Source organism: Lathamus discolor, chromosome 22, assembly GCF_037157495.1.
Source record: "Lathamus discolor isolate bLatDis1 chromosome 22, bLatDis1.hap1, whole genome shotgun sequence".
Lineage (NCBI taxonomy): Eukaryota > Metazoa > Chordata > Aves > Psittaciformes > Psittacidae > Lathamus > Lathamus discolor.
Window position 1 is genome coordinate 4,056,455 of NC_088905.1, and position 17,276 is coordinate 4,073,730.

Consider the following 17,276-nt stretch of genomic DNA (forward strand, 5'->3'; position numbering starts at 1 on the left):
TGTACTATGACCCCAAACATGGACATTTTCTCCCAGCTCACTACAGCACTCTGTTGCACCAAGAGTATGGAACAAATTGATGCCAGTAACATCTTTATTTCATCCCTTTAGCTATGTAGTCAGAACATGTGAGAGAAGAAACACAATGAACATGAAGACCCTAGGGAATGCAAACTCGCGTTAACAAAACCAGGTGAATTGTTTATTCTGAGCTATTTGCACTTGGTTTCAAACCCGTACCCTGACAGCGGAAACTAAAACTGGCTTCAGTGTAATACCTGGAGCAGCTCTGCATGCAGGAGGAGAGTGTACGCTGCCTCTGTGTAGTTCTCACAGTCTGTGTGCAGGTCCCGGAGTTTATACAGGTACCTAAGGAAGCAGAAAGCAGTTGTTGATGTGAAGGACACTGCATCAGTGTACAGGACACCAAGAGAAAGAAAGGCTACACATAGAGGCTTCTGGAGGGAAACAGCCTACCTGATATAAATGTCTTCTCGTTTCTTCTCCTTATAAAAATTCTGCCAATAGAAAGAAGTCAAACTTTCATGATGTGAAGCACCATGGATTTGTGTGATCGTCTCTAGGTGAGTAACTTACGCACCAGGTTTAGGTATTGCAAAGGTCTTTGCTGTCATTTTGCCTACTTTCATCTATCCCTGCAACCACCCCTTTAACATGAGGTGGGGCTACTATCACCTCTAGAAGAGGGGTGAGTCAAAGAGACAAAGTGACTTGTCTGAACTTATACAGGCTCTCTGTAGTGGAATAGCGACTAAGCCCACATTTCCCAAAGTATCAGCTAGCCATCTTTCCTGCCTGTATTTCAGGGCTTCAGATTACCATGTAGACAAGGACTTGATTTTGGACTGTATTTCTTTATGTTTTACAGCTGTCGATAGCTGGTAGCCTGATTTGGGCCCATCATTAACCAGAAATGGCATAAAAAATAACTTAAAATCCTACAAAAATACAAAAATCCTCCAGAAGCCACAAAAGCCACGTCAGTAAAGCAGCACTCCAGACCCAGCCTTCCCCATACCAGCACATTGACAGTGCAGCTCATGCGGTTCTCCTTGCTCTCATCATGCATGATGGTCCTGTAGTCCAGCAGGTTCTCCAGGAGGCTGCTCACCAGCAAAGCAAACACTTCTCCAGATGCAGAGAGGTATTTATGCTTCCGACAGTGCTCCAGGAGGCTGCAGATACACCCAGAGGGACAGAGGGGTAACCTCAGGCAAGGGTTTCAGTGATGGTAAGTAGAACTTCAGTGTAAATCACCCAAACAGGTACTCAGCTACGAGTCAAATACAGTCCCTTAAGAGAGACTCTTAGTGCCGAACAGCACATCACACCCACAGACCTGAGGTACCCAAGTCAGGCAGGTCAAAGCGTGTCTTACTGATCAAAAACCTGGGTTCTACTCTTGGTGTTAAAAGAAGGCTCTGGTTCTGCTTTAACTCCAAGCCTCCTGTTCCCAAGCTTTTCCACTTACAATCTCCCTGCCAGTTTGGCTCCTGCCTCTGGGCTTTCAGCACCAAGTTTAGGGTAGCTGTGCAAGTTATTGCTCCAGAATAAAAGCATCATTTTAAGGCAATCAGTCTCAGAATACCCACATAGCATTAAGACCACTGTCTCCCTATTCACTGCAGTAATGAATTAGAGGGTTTCTGCACTAGAAAAATAGCCAACTGAGCTGTGAGAAAGTGTCCCCACATGCTTTATAAGACTTACAGTTTCTCCAGCAGAATCTTGTACTGTTCATCCCCTCGGCCACCCTCCACTTCCTGGTCCAGCTTGGTTATCAACTCATTTTCGAACTGAAAAGACAAAAACCCACGGTCCAATAGAGAGCAGCTCTCAGGAGCGTGGTCTGAGCATTAGCAGTGCTTGTGGCTGGTGTCTCTGAACCGCCCCACCATAAGATGCTGGTGTTACAAGCCCAGCTAGAGGACGCTTTCATTGCTGGACCACACTAAAAATGGTAAGAAAGCAAGATAAGATTGGACCAAAGAAACACAGTCCTCCCTTTCTCATCCTACAGTCACCAGGAAGTCATACTCTGGGGTAACTCTTCCTCTTCTGCCCCACCATTAACAGTTCAGTTTTGCTAGGATGGAGAAGCATTCTAACAGCCAGCTTACAGCATGGTCATTCCCTCACCCTACAGGAACTGAACTACCACCATCAGCTAAGGGCAAGTCACAACTCTTCACCCATCATAAACACTTGTAACTGCTAATTAAAGCAACCTCTTATGATGCAAGAACCAAGTCCTGTGTGACAGATTGTCTAGCCATGAAGGTATGCCCTGTTATGTGCAAGCAGTCTAAGTACACAGTCCCAGTTGTAGCTGTAGCTAGTATAGAAATAGCACTGGAATGGAAAATCCATGCCACACACATCCTGCTTCCTTCTACTGATTCCAAAAACCCCCAAGACCCTGGGGCCAACCACACCAAAGACGGATGACCCCAAGGGAAGAAAGATCCCACATGCAGACTGAAGCTGGGGTCTAAGCCGGTGTGAGGATAGTGCTTAGGGAGATGCACATCACATTTGACAAGAGTCTGAAATGCCAAGGTGGCTGCCTTTTGGATGGATGGCTTCTACCCATCTCCAGGGAGAAGACTGTCTACAGCATAACTACAGTGTCCCCTGCCTGCCAGTTGAGATGTTAATGTCTGATATCCCCAGAGGAAAGCTGGAAGAATAAGTCCTTCGAAACTGCAGTGAAAGCTTAACCTCAGGGCAAAAGTGAAGCTCCTCTTTCCTTCCTTACTTTCTGGTGCTTTCTCAGTAACAGTAAAAGGTAACTTCTGAAGGAATTAGCACAGGGTTGGAACTCAGGGATCCAGGTCCCGTTCCCTGCTCTGTCCTTTTACTTGTGTATCCTCAAGCAAATTGTGTCTGTCCTTTGTACCCCTGTTCTCCTTTCCATAATGATGGCATCAGTATTCATAAATGTTCTGTCAAATCTGAAGTTAATGAGGGATTAGTCAGGACACAAGCAACTATGTAGTCCTAACACTTGCCCATCCAGCCATTTTCTGTAGAGTCACATTTACTGCCAAAGATCTGTCTTGGGGGAATTCATACTGTTATTATAAATGGAAATAGACATTATCTTTTAGAGCACTCTCTTAGGGGCTTCAAATTGCTTCACAATCTAGATGTGGGCATTCACACATCTGCAAATGCAGAAAGTTATGGAAAACAGGAATTCATTCATTATCCAAGTCATGCAAAGGTAGTCAGGGACAGAAGAATCCTGACTCCTACAAACCACAGAACTTCCCACAGCGCTTGGCACAAGGCTTGTTTTGTGTGGGGTTTTTGTACTTGGTTTCTTTTTTGTTTAAATGTTCTCTTCTCCTCGCCCAGTGCAAAACATCTGCACTGAAAATACCAGGCTCCCTTACCATATGGAAGTTTCCGTTGCCACTGAAGTTGAACTCGCACTGCATCATATCAAAGAAGATAGGAATGGTGGCTTTCCGTAGCTCAGGCTCTGGGACCAGGGTTACCTCCAGGATCGGGCCTACCATTGCTGGGATGAACTTTATTTTGTGGGGACCTGCAAGAACGTCAAAGGCAGACACATCTTAATGGCAGGATTTGGATATTCAAATGTTTAAGCACCTTATTCCCATAAAGTAAAGCCCATAAACCACAGACATTCTACTTGGAACGTGTATTTTATGTGGATAATGGCTACTTAAGGTAGAATCAACATGTACAGCTCTAAAATTCAGCAGCAGTCCAAGGAAATAACTGAACTGAGCTGCGCAGTGCTGCAAATCACAAAGGCTCTCTGGAAAATCATACTCCTGTCATTCACATGGCAGCACATCCTTTAAAGGGAAGCTAAGAAATTCTCTCAGCAGCTTCTGCAAGCTATTCACAGAGAAAGGAAAGAGATTTTGTGTGCTGGAACAGCTGAACCTTCAGTGTATTTCCCCACATTGAACATGAGCAGCTTTCATAAAGTAATAAAGGATGTGAAACACAGCTTGGGAGCTTGGATAAAGACAATTCTTTCGCTGGAACTCACCCAGGTTATACCACATATCCCTTATTTTGAAGCCAATTTCTTTTCTCATGTCCCCATACCTAGAAAAAAAGTGTTAGAAAAAGCTGAAAGAGGCCTGAACACTGAAATTACCTTTCAAAGCTGCTGAAGAAACGAATGGCAAACCTGAAGATCTATTACCCTCTCCTTAAAACAAACAGCACACACAAACCTGAATATGCTGAATAGCAAGGGGTCTCACAGACTGTCTTCACTACTAAAGGTCTACCAAGAAGGTCCTCATTATTACAGACCTTTTGTCAGATGTTCACCTCATCCTTTTAATTCCTTACCCTGCCCAGCACTAATGCACAGGGAAAGAGAATGGCCATGTGCCAATGTGACAGAAGACTGCAGAGTCCCTGAGAGCAGAAGAAAGCTGCAGCCCTGCTGCTCCGTGCAGTTCTACTGAGAATTTTGTTGTATTTCATGGTTTTCTCTAAAGCCTTAACTGCTGTTATTGAGTCAATGCAAGAATATTGAATCACCAGGCATCCTAAAGCTGCCATTACTGCAGGCAAAAGATGGCAAGCATTGACTGTGTATGCCCTAGCAAAATTCCATGTCAAGTCTACAAAGACATTTAGGCACTTGATTCCAGCTAAACGCAGAAGGAACAGCTGCTCGGCGTCTTTGTGAATTTGGCCAAGTTACTAAAAATGACTCCTTTTGGGTTGATGAATGACTCTGAAGTGCTCTTCTTTCAAAACAGAAAAAGCAAAGAGAGGGGACTAAGAAGTTGCAGAGGATTCTTCTAACCTACCTCCTGAAATGGAGGAGGAGTTGCACAAGGCATTGCTTTGGGAACTATGGCAAGACTTTTACTGCAGACCTTACAGTGGAAAGAATCCTTTGGCAAGGTGCTGAAGTTCAGCTCAAACAACTTAGGATCTGCCTGACCAGACTGATATCCACAGTGTAAAGACTTGATACCTGTCCTAGTCACACCTCCTCCCTTTACCATTATTCATTAATCAAGTATCTACAACACGCTTCATCTCATTGTAAGGTTGTACGGGTACGTCTGGAATGGTACCGATGAAGCTCCTTCAAAGCAAAGAGATCTGGCAACTTTGTACACGGAAACTCACTTCTTGATGATTTTGTTGCGTTTGGCTTGGGAGAAGGTCTCCAGCTGGAGGGATTCATGAGTGAGAAAGGCCACTGCCAAATGGAAATAGTTGTTCCAGAGCTGTGGAAGAGAAACAAATCTAAAAGAGGAGAAGACAAAGGAAAAGCAACAACCAGCTACAACACAGCTACACAGCCCCAGATGCTGTAGTGTTAATGAGGAAGGGTACCCACAGTGAGCTGGCAGATGAGTGTGTTCCCAGTCATCGCAGGCAAGCCACAAGCACACAGCAACTTCCACTTTCTCACTCCTTTTAGCTTGTACTTGCCAACTAAAGGCAGCGACAGTGGTATCCCCATACAGTCTTTTTTCTTAACTAGTCAAGCACAAATCAGCTGTAGTCAGCACAGTGCTAAACTTGACCTTGGAAAGCCTGCAGCAGTTGCATTTGCTTGCAACTTATTGCTGCACTAACCACAGTTCTGTCATTCAGAGCTGCTTTGCATTCTCCTGCTTCGCTGTGAAAGACTACAGACATTTTCCATCTCTACATATCTCTTAACAGGGGGGTTTATTTGTTCTTCCTGCCTTTCAGGACCAGGGTCCATAAGAAAATCCAGACACAATGGAACTACTACCTGGAGCTCAAAACTGGTTTGATCCAGAAAGAAACGGTTGAGTACAGAGGTAAACTGGTTCACTGCCCGCAGGAAAACCCTGGAAGAGATAAAAACATCAAGTAAAAGGTGGCTAACATTGGAGCTCTGGGTTTAGGACTCCTGTGTAAGCTCAGGAGACAAGAACAGATGCTCACTACTGTCTCGTTGGATAGCAGGTTTGGGCCGTGCTTTGCTACCCAGCACAGCAGACAGCGAGGCAAAGCCATTCAAACTGTACAGACTTAGCAGAAGAATGACTCACAAAAGGCCAAACAAAGCCCACAGCAAAGGGCAGAAGTGAATCTGCGCAGTTCAAGTTGGTGAGGCACTGGAATGGGTTGCCCACAGAGGTTGTGAATGCTCCATCCTGGCAGTGTTCAAGGCCAGGCTGGACGAAGCCTTGGGTGAGATGGTTCAGTGTGAGGTGTCCCTGCCCATGGCAGGGGGGTTGGAACTGGATGATCTTAAGGTCCTTTCCAACCCTAACCATTCTATGATTCTATGATTCTAAGTTCACAGGTAGCACACTAAACCCTAGAACACTCATGTCCAACTCTAGCTTTATGATTCCCATGTGATTCCCTTAGAACTGAAACCAAAAAGGCTTCTCTGGTTTATGTTGTGCTCTTCAGCAGGTAAGTGACTGGCTGAAAGACTGCATGGTTTTCATCGTGTGCCTTTGGGCAGGAGAAGAAAGAGCTCCAGTTCCAGCAACAGAAATGGCAGTGCAGACACTGCAATTTACTGAAATCTAATTTAAATCACCCTGAAAGTGTAAAAGAGAATAAGGCTTTGTGACCCCAGGGACTCACAGGCCTGCTCGGGTGAGTCCCCCCACCTTCAGAAGAAGAAAGGCTCCAAAGCAGTAACAAGACTTAAAATAGCAGCAATTTGGTACCTGCTCTGCATCATATTCATGACCATCCAGTCAGCTGCGTAGACATTTTTTCCAATCAGATCCTTAAACATAATGAATGTTTCCATCAGGAAGTCCTGTTGGAAAAATAAAACCCACAGCCCATCAAGTTGAACATGGTACTCTTTTATCCACAGGAAAATACAGGGAAATGCAGATGTTTCAATTGCATTGATGAACAACTGCACTGATTAGCAACCAATATGCTGTACCTCCTAAGAAGAAGCTCTTATTGTGTGGGTATATCCCAATAACTAAATTATTTCTGACATCTCATCCATTCAATTACAGAAGGAGGAATAATTCCACAGAACATGTTCAGCCGTTTAATTAAATCTGTCTTTACTGTTTTGCATTAAACTGTGTTGTAGGGAGTTCTGGTGCACAAGTCAGATTAAAAAGCAAAACTAATATCCAAGGACTTGTTTCCAAATGGCTGAATGAGGACAGTACAACAGCCCTATGCAGTATCTTCCACAAAGATGGAAATCAGAATGTATTTTCCCTTCCCAATCAGTTAAGTGCTTTCTGGTCCAGCTTAAGAAGGATCATTTAAACAAGATAGAGAACACACTGTCAGACACATAGTTTAGGACATTACTGGAGGAAAAGACTTGTTGCACAAACACTAAAGTGCTCCAAACAAAGCTATATCCCACCTTAAGACTGGGCAAGGCAAGGCTGAATTGCAGAGTAAGAAAACAGGAAAAGGAAAAAGAAGAGAGATAAGCAAAAGGAGGTAATATCAATAGTATTGATCTCTATATTGTGGTTTCTACAGATACAAATGGTACCTATGAGCATATAAATGGATTCTATTCCTTACAAAGACATAAGCATTCAAAAATGAGAGGGCCACAGACAAGGTCAGATGAGACATCACCACCTTGCAAAGATCATCAGGAAAATCAATCAATCAATCAATCCATTTGTTGAGCTGGAAAGCTTTCTCTAGAGAATGGCAAATGACATCGATGTAGAGAGAGAAATGGGCATTTGGTGCTGCCTCAGTAAAAATCCTTTAGGCACTATTAAGTCAGAGCTTGATGGAAAGGTTTGGACCTGACATGGGGCACCTTGAAGGTATGAATTAACTTCTAACAGTGTCAAACCAACCAAGTAACGATGCCCTGGCAGGGCTGAAAACACCAGAGCAAACTCGAACCAGCAACAACAACAAAACCAAGCCCAAATATTGCAGCAAAGCCAAACGCAACGTTCTATTGGTGCTCACAACACATGGGCTTGCTTCAGAAGATGTAAGATTTCACATTTCAGAAGGCACCCATCTAACCTGACACTGGATTTCAGTTATGATGGTCTCCTACCCAGAACTGCTCTTCAGGAGAAGGAAAAGCTCTGAACTGAGGCCAAATCAATGTGTAATTGGTTTTCATTCTGCCTCGAATCCACCTTTATCAAAGTCCACAAAGGATCTGACTTCCTAGCACCCTTCCTCCTCAGACACAGTGTTTCTACAGACCCCCACTGAAAACCTTCTCACCCATTTTCTTCATGAACACTAACAGAATTCCTAAATCAACTTGGTTTTGTCTGCTCTTCCTTCACAAAAAATTACTTGGGTAATAGAACAAGCAAGTCTAAAACTGGATGACGAGTGCTCTACAGACAACGCAGCTGAGCGGCCTTTTAGATGCAGAAGTGATAAAATGTGTGTCCTGTAGGTGGCTATGTTGCCCAACAGATTGCAGTTCCAACTGCACAGGGAAACAGAGATCACCTTGCCATCAAAATGAATGACATTGTGAGTTTTGGTCTGGCTTTTACAGTAAGAACACAACTCCAGGCCCTCCCTCAGCCTGTATTTCAATAAGCAAGCACTATACTAAGCTGCACAACAAGGAGTAAGGGGACAAAGAAGCCAAAGAGTTGCTGTGTCATGCTTCACAGACTTGCATAAATACTGGGTTTAGTTCTTGTTCTGGGCAGTCTGAAGGCAAATCTGGACACAGCTGTTAATTCTGAGGGCTTCCAGAAACATAAAAACTGAATGTCTCACCTGGTTTCATACTGAAAGTCTCTGGAGACATGAACTGGACACAGTTTTCAACACAAAGGGAACTATTTGCATTGCTGCCCACTAAAGCATTTAATTAAAATCTAGAGGAGCAGAAAGAGGTAGATAAAGAGAAGAGGACCACAAAGAGACACAGTGAGAGCAAGAGAGGGGGAAATGCTTTTCCTCTTCCATCTTCATGCACTTTTCTGGTTCCTAACTTCTTACTTGCACAGACTTAGATAGTCACTAAAGATATTTTTACTCAATGCTACAAACGCTGTTCTCAGGCTGCACTGAGTCAGCAGCACCCACTGTGTATACCCGGTGATGTCAGTGCACCCGCAGTGGCAGAGGCACTAGGTGCCCATAAGTCATTGCTGATGAATTCAGTATAATCACTCCAAACTGAGCACGATAACTTGAAACGACCTTTCAGAAACAGAGTGTAATGCTTTATAAACTGAGCTAATTCCCCAGCCAGGCTGACTTACAATAATGTCCTGCCTGGTTTTGAAAGTATTGATGTAATGGCTGTAATGGAAGTCATCCATCTGCCTCAGGATGGCTGTCATGCAGGCCACAAAAATACCCTGGAATAGGAAAAACAAAACATTGGATTATTTTCCTACATGAACCACTTCATCGTATCTTAAGGGCCGTTTCCAACCTAAATGATTCTATGATTTTCAGATTTACTATGTCCAGCTGTAGTTCTCATGGCTGATATTGGGAATAGCATTAACCTGACCTTAGAGTTATTAAAAATAAAACATAGTTATATATGCCCACCTCTTGATTTTTCTTTCTGTAGATGAAGCACAGGGTAAATTAGAACATACCAACTTGCTTATATGTTCTAAGATGCCACATAGTGGCCAAAAAGGCCCCTCAGAGATGCTTCATTTACTCCTATTCAGCCAAGGTGACAAAACAGCATTTTTTCAGCAGTGACTCCTTGTGTATTAGAAACTGCACTGAAACCAAATTCTTTGTGCACAAGCACCCAAAAGAACTTGAAATCACAGCTGACTGTGACTCACTTCAATCTGCTGCTGGAGTAGGACAATGTGTATCCTAATACCTGGTCTCAGAAACCCACCAAAAGCCATGTTTTAGTGGCACAGAAGCCCTGCAGGATATGGAAAGATGACTTCATAAACCACTGCTACACGCTGAAATCTCCCAGGAGATTAAATTCCACTACAACAAATGGTAAAGTAATAAGTGAAGCAAGTAAAAGGCTCTCACTATGTGCGGAGACTGTCTGCTCATTCCAATCACCGTGCGGTTTATTCTCCTCAGCAGGCGTTCCATGATCAGCTGGATGTGGACAGCAGTGGGCCCCTGGGGACAGGCAGTGAGGAAAAGCTGAGACAGTTCTTAATGTACACTCTTCTATGCTGCCCTGACAGGGGTTAACTGTTATTAGAGGATGCATAAAAGGAGATCTGAGAACACAGAAGCAATCAATTTGAATACTGTAGGTATACACTTGGTGGAGAGCTAGCACAACCGAGCTATAGCAGCTTCATTAGTTCATCCTGGCACAGCTAAACCAAAGCTGGTGCTTTGCTCTGGCTTTGCTTCCTCTTCATTTCAAACTATTCTTTTCATAGCAACTTTGAATCAATTTCCATGACTAATGTGAGGTATAACTGTGTTCTCCTAACTGAATAATGGTCTTTGTCCCTATTTCATTGCAAAATCCAAGTATTTTTACAGCTTCCTCCAAATAGTTCAACAAGCCACCAAAATACCCAGGAATAACATTCTGGTTCCTAGAAAGGAAAGTAACTGCTTTTTATACTGTGTGATACTCATTAATTCAACTTTTCATGGCTCCTTCTCAGACACAGCTACTTTATGTGCAAAGAGATTCAAAGAGCTCTACAGCAATGCAACCCAATTTCTGCGAACATCAGCGATTTGGCAGTTCCTTAGAGTTCTTCAGAAAACTTGGTAACTCTTCAAAGCATAAGCTGAGAACACTTCTTTGCCATAACTTCTCAAAAGAAGAATTAGCCTTCATTCGCACCCTTGACAGTTGATGCTCACCACATCTTTCCGATCCAGGACTTCAAGAACATTGCTAAGTAGCTGTGAGCAGGCCTCATGGTCAGGCTTGTTTGAGTTGTCATCCAACTGGCCACTTAGCTGATCTATTAGGAGTGGCAGAAGAGCATCTCTGCACTCTAAAAAATGAAACAGAGCACCGCATCTTGTTGGTCTCAGCATACTTGGGTACCACACAGTAGCTTTCTGCTCAAAAATTTATCCTGAACACCAAAACATGCTTAAATCTGCCTAAGTTACCACTAACAGACTAAACAGTCATATAAAACCTGTAATCACATGTACTGCTTCAAACAGCACACTCAGGCCTTCTGCCTCCTTCTAAATCAAGAGACTGCATTAGGATCATATAGTATTAGGCACTATATAAAGACTGAACAGCAAAAAAGGTTTTGGCTGTTCCATGGAAAGGAGCATGTCTAAAGGGGGATTTATCAGTAGACTACTGCTGATGACTGATATAAAGGACATGGGAACTTGAAAGACATTTCTGGTTTTATGGGTGCATGGCCCCATGCAGAATCCAGAGACTGATTTGCTACTTACCAGCCTGTTTGAACAGATCACTCTCGACTATCTTGGTCATGCAGTTCAGCTTCTGTCGAACTAACTGGTTGTCAGGAATACTCTGGATAAACTTGCTGAAGAGGACACTGGTGTGCAAACCACAGAGCAAGCAGATGGTCAGCGTTTTCACCAAGGTGATTCCATCCTACACTTGTGCTATCCTGCACCTCGGCAAGTCAAGTAGTTTTGTCACTGTGTGGATATGTTACCTGCAAGTGGGCTCCAGACAAATTACTACGGAACCCAATCTTTTGCAGGCTTAAACCTCCTAAAATGAAGCTTGCATCCCAAGACACATTAGAAATGAAAGCAGAATTGTGCAAAGCTTTACACTTGAAACACTGCTATATACAACAGCAAAAGCGCACCCTTCCAGATGCCCCTTTCATCAAGAGTGATGACTCATTTCAATCTCAGATTCCATTAAATTAAATTCCATGTACACTTGCTGTCTGTCTACTGTTTAGGAGCAAATTATTTGTGTCAGAACAAGAGGCATGACTTGGAGGTTCTGGGCAAAGCTATGAGCACCAAAGAACAGAAATCCACATAGTGCTATTTCCTCAACAAATACAACTTTTGTTTTCCTGACCAAGGCTTTGCCTTTGCCACACGCTTCAGTTTACCTCAGAAGGACTCATTAAGAATGGAACCTGCACATTCCAATCTGTCACTTCTCAGGCCTCAAATCTGAGTTTCCAGTTAAATCTCGAAGTGTCAAAGAGATGCACAGATTCCTCTGAACTAAAGAGACTTCCCTTAAAGCCCTGCAAGTGCCTTCTCAAATTCACACAGAGTATGTGCAGCATCATGTCATAATCAGAGTGGCTGTTCCTAGGAAAGTTTCCAACATTCTTTCTGACAGACAAGCAGGGTTTAGAGGACAAACAAAGTTACCTGAGCTCAACAGGGTCAAATACTAGTTTGACATCATTTATGATGCTTGGCAAATACTTTAAAGCTGCACCCTGCAAGAAGAAAAAACAAGGACATAAAACACACACAGAAACTGAGTTAGATGAGTCAGTTCATTCTAAAAGGGTGTAAAGTCTCATCAACAATGCCCATAGTTCACATAGCAAATCCAGATTTTGTCAAGAGCAAATATGTGGACACCTGTAGAGAACTGGCTTAAGATCAAATTTATGCATCCAAAGAGCCTCCAGCAACCAGACATCTGCAGCGCAGGGCGGAAAAGGTGACAAAGGAAGGACCCAAAGCCAAGTTCTTTTGTTTCTGCAAACATCCTGCAGTCCCAGGGATTAAGCTCCCTGCAGCCTCACATGAAAAGCACTACTCAGAACTAAGTGTTCTGTGTATTTTAGTACGTACACATACACAGTAGTAAGTTATGTAGGTAGTAGTATGGCTTCCATAAGTGTAGCATCCAGACAACTAGGTGCAACAGCAACGAAAGGTCTCTGTTCTATGGCTGCTGCTGGATACTCTGACTGCCTGCGAATCAAAGCTGGGCTTTAAATTACCCAAGTGCTAATTAAAAGTTTAGAATCAATGTTTCCTTCAAGCAGAGAAGAGCAGGTTGGCTACAAGAACTGAAATAATGCAATCTAAAGGCCTCATTGCCTTTAGCAATTTAGCAGCCTCATTGCACGGCTGCTCTCAGAGCACAAACAGAAGGCTCACAATCCAGTTGACACCACATGAACAAGGCTAAAATCTAAAATAAATTTAGGAACCATTTGGTTTTTCATTACTTTCATTCCCAGCATCACTACTTTTTGCACTAGTTTCACATTTCTATCTCCATCACCTTCAAGCTTGGTGTTACTGGTTGAGGTGTCTTGCGCACTGCAGTAGATGACATCTTCACAGGCTGTTAGCTTTCACCCTAGCAGGTGCTGAAGGGCTTCCAGCAAAGCCATGGCTCTCATCTTTATTTGATAAACTTTGGGGCTTAAATATTCCTTTCCTGCCACATACAGCTCATTAGAACAGACAGTCAGAGGTGGGGTGTGACTCATCTGAATGGGCTTTATGTGCCTCAAAGCTTGTCCCTTCTTCTGGCCCCGCTCCCCCAACTGTACCCATTAGTAAAAGCTCTCCCCTTGCCCTGCACATCATGCATACCTTAATCTTGACAGCCTCCTCTAAAGGCCGGTCCATGAGGACATTGAAGGAGAGGAAGAGCTTGCGTATTGCATCATTAAATTCATCCCCAGCTTCGCTTTTCCCATAAAACCTGCAGAGACCAGCAAGGGGTAGTTACACACATAAATCTAGGCTAACAGTGGCGTAGTAGCTGAAATATGATTTTATCCTATGGAACAACATCTTAATGCAGTCTCCTTCTACAAAGACATGGGTGTAAAAATGGCATTAGGGATTCTGCAGTGATTTCCTGCTGAAATCTGTTCTAAGGGAACACTGCACTTTTCAAACTGCCATTGCATCACATTCTGCATGGCTTCCAAGAATCAAGTAGCTCATTCTCTATGAAAGAAGAGCCAAAATGAACATGAGCAAAGGATTCCAAACATTCACGGTAAATCTCTGAAAACATGTTTTGAGGCGACCGCAAGAACACTGTCATTGCCCATGCCCTGCTTGGACATGGTATCATCACCACCTCTCAAGTAACTGGGGGGCATTTGTTTCTCCAAGTTTCTTAAAATGAGGAATTCATTCTATGTTTTGATTATTTAATACAGAATGGGTTCCTTTTCAGCACTACCAAGATGCTACTAGAAGGATTCTCCTCTTCAGATTAGGTATTTCAACTTTTATTTAACTTACTTTCTCCAGCTACACAGGGCAGAAAGATACTCTAAATTCAAGGATAGAGGATATGCTCAAGAATATCCCCCTCCAATGGTGCTGACTGGAAGCAACTCCACTGACTTCCAAAAAGAGACATAAGGATGGCAATGACCTTGGTCTCACCTCAGGTACAATATTCGGGACTGCACAATGAATCGGAACAGGTACTTCAAGGCTTTCAGGGCAGCAAACAGCAATTCTGTCTTGCTGGAGTCATCAGCATTTCCCACGTAACAGTTCAGCACTTTGGTGAGTTTCCTTTGGAAATAAAAGAAAAAGGAGAACTCATACAGACACAGTGAGGTTTCTGTGGAAGTCCAGCTTCCTTATTCCAGAGAGGAACTGCAGTCTAATAAATCAATAGCAGACAAGGGTTCCTCTTCACAGCCTATTTCCTTCCAAAATTCTTGGCTGTATGGGATGCCAGATCTTCCAGCAGCAATACTAGACCAAAGCACTCAAAAGTCGTAAGGGAGAGATGTACAAAAACTGCACTAAACCTGTTCCAATAGGAAATCAAGCTGAAAAACATGAAGATGCTTTCTGCATCACAGACAGAGGACTATGGGTCAAAAGAAAGTCTGAATCACAGAGTCTGGGACAGGATTTTCCACAGTAGCTGTGTTTTTTCCTCACAGGAAAAAAAGGAATCCTGCAACAGAAACTTCTTACAGGGGAAAAAGAGTAATTATAGAGTTTCTTTCTCTCCTGAAAGCAGAGAAGAGGGTGGAACACTCTTGTCTGGTCAATGCTGCCTTCATCACATCAGCGTAGTTTACCAAAACCATCTGTGGGCTTGTGGCTACCAATACTTACACATATGCCAGGGTTGCACTGAAGTGCTTGTAAATGTAAGTTTCAAGTACAGGGTTGAAATGCTGGAACTTGATGTCTCCAATCAAAGAAATAATAAATACCTGCCAAAAACACAAAAGGAAACAGATGTACAGAGCCACAACCTCTAACTCACTCCAACAGAACTCAGGCTCTCATTGCCTGTCATCTATTTTGCTGGCTCATGGGTTTTGTTTGTTTTCCTAAAAGCATTAATGCTGTAGATAGTGTTATTCATATATTATTATTTTATTATATTATATATATAAATATATATATTGTATTATTCTGATAGTGACTGAATACTGTGGTGTGTGTGACTGCATCATTTCTCAGAGGGAAGGCAGGTCATAGCAGCTACTTAAAGGGAGCTGCTTCTCAAAGCTACAGCAGTGATACAGGAAGCAGCACTACTCACAGCCTAGGTAACACTGTCATAGCTGCTATGCGCACAGCTGCTGAAGGCTGGTTTTCACACTAAGAAATGATACTTCTCAAGCTAGACCTTGAGATTCTGATGATCATGGCAAACACTCAGTCCTGTTACTTACAACGACATGCATTAGAGTCAGGCCATTCTGTTCCCCTGTATTGCTCCTCTGACCAATGCCAGCTGGATGCATCTAACTTCATCTTTCTTCCTGAACTGTCAAGTACGTTTGTTGATCAGCATGAAACAGCTCTGTTACTGAACACCAAAGCTGGTGCCTTTCACACACACAGCACACAGCCTCTCCAAAGGCACAGAAAACTCCCTGTGAAGTCTTTTACTCAGTCATTACAATCCTTCTCTCAAGGTTCTCAGGAGCAGTCATCCCTACTGCCTAAACCCTGGGCTAGGATTTAGGGTGTAGAGGTTGCAACTGCAGCCCCAAGTCCTCCACCATCATGACCCCGAACGTTTCATTTAGGGCTTCAGACAGATAATAGGCTCTTCTCTGCTGTAAACTGCCTTAAATGCAGATAACTTAAAAGTTATCTGAAGAAATTACTATGAATTATGTAAACATTTATTCCTGTTTTCACTGCGGTTACTAAAAAGCTCGCTGCGTATCTCAGTCCTTAAGATGCCTTAGGAAATGTTTAAATAGAATTGATTTCTTGGAGCAAATTACCAATCACTCATCTGAAGGAAGTACCAGGAACAGCCTGAAAACATGGCTGAAAACCAACTACTCTAAATGCACAACAGACTCACTCACCAGTGCATCAAACACGAGGAAGTCATAGGTTTCATTCTCTGACATTTCCATCATGATGTTGAAAAGTGCATCGAGGGTGTCTTGCAAAAACTGGAGAGGAAAGAAGTAATAAAAGGGTGGGAAAAGACAACATGAATCCTGCACAAGAGCCTACTCTTCTGGATGATATTCCCACTTCCGGCCTAGCTCAGCTGATCTGTAAAAGCTGACCATGAATGAACACTGAAAAAAGGATCCTAGTCCTGTGTTCATTCACATTCTTGTCACGGTCATCACACTATTCTCTCTCACTATAGCAAGCAGGATCTTTTCTTACCAGCTCTGAGTGGCCCCACTTTTCTGTTCCATTCCCTTTTTATCTAGCAAGAGACCTACTGCACACAATTCTTTATAGTTTAAGCTTGCACTGGGCCAAATCAACCACATTACACTGTACTAAGGCATGACACTGTACATAAAGACTGGCTTTCAATGACACAACACTTACTTTAGTTGTTCAGAATACAGGGGAAAATAAAGTCACCACTATCACCCCAATCCTGGTAACATTTAACTTGTGTAATTCCACTCAGGAGAGCTCTTGGGGCAAAGTATAACTTCTGCTCTATTGCTCAGCAGCTAGAACGGTTCTCACAGCCTATATAGAGAGCTTTCAGATACAGCACAATTACAACCTTTAAGGTCCACATCAAGCACATACCTAAGTGCATAACAAGGAGACTCACACCTCTCTGCATACCTTTACAATTTCTCCTCCTTCCACCTCCATTAGCTTCCTTAGGTTGTGAGCTATGTTCTGGGAGTTAGAACGCCAGTTCAACAAACCCAGCAGGTCAACTAGGAAGACAGAACATCAGCACTTAGACACAGATTACAACACCACAGCTGACTTCATGGCTGCACAACAATACAGAACAAGGACTAGAGGTTATTTTTAGAACCAGCTTACAAGGAAAACTCACGCTGATGTATAGAATATTACCTTGAGATGGCTCTTTTGTCTTGGCAAGAAAGTTGAGTTTGGCTAGGAATGGAAACCTTGGTGTAATTTGGTAACACAAGGCACTTGGTGGACAATTTTGCAGG

At 43.1% G+C, this 17,276-nt stretch overlaps 1 protein-coding gene across 1 annotated transcript in view; it reads right to left on the bottom strand.

The window, feature by feature from the left end:
- The window catches only part of DOCK5 (dedicator of cytokinesis 5), a 74,188-nt gene that overhangs the window by 22,052 nt on the left and 34,860 nt on the right, over positions 1-17,276 (bottom strand). Inside the window, exons 19-37 of the mRNA XM_065659056.1 lie at positions 16,930-17,027; positions 16,191-16,280; positions 14,971-15,071; positions 14,278-14,412; positions 13,465-13,576; positions 12,274-12,344; positions 11,356-11,462; positions 10,792-10,928; positions 9,985-10,080; positions 9,228-9,326; positions 6,699-6,793; positions 5,780-5,858; positions 5,161-5,261; positions 4,052-4,110; positions 3,420-3,574; positions 1,732-1,817; positions 1,040-1,196; positions 478-518; positions 279-369 (exon numbers count right to left, since the gene is read on the bottom strand). Coding sequence (XP_065515128.1) covers positions 279-369; positions 478-518; positions 1,040-1,196; positions 1,732-1,817; positions 3,420-3,574; positions 4,052-4,110; positions 5,161-5,261; positions 5,780-5,858; positions 6,699-6,793; positions 9,228-9,326; positions 9,985-10,080; positions 10,792-10,928; positions 11,356-11,462; positions 12,274-12,344; positions 13,465-13,576; positions 14,278-14,412; positions 14,971-15,071; positions 16,191-16,280; positions 16,930-17,027 — 1,910 coding nt within the window. The remainder of the gene's footprint in view (positions 1-278; positions 370-477; positions 519-1,039; positions 1,197-1,731; positions 1,818-3,419; positions 3,575-4,051; positions 4,111-5,160; positions 5,262-5,779; positions 5,859-6,698; positions 6,794-9,227; positions 9,327-9,984; positions 10,081-10,791; positions 10,929-11,355; positions 11,463-12,273; positions 12,345-13,464; positions 13,577-14,277; positions 14,413-14,970; positions 15,072-16,190; positions 16,281-16,929; positions 17,028-17,276) is intronic.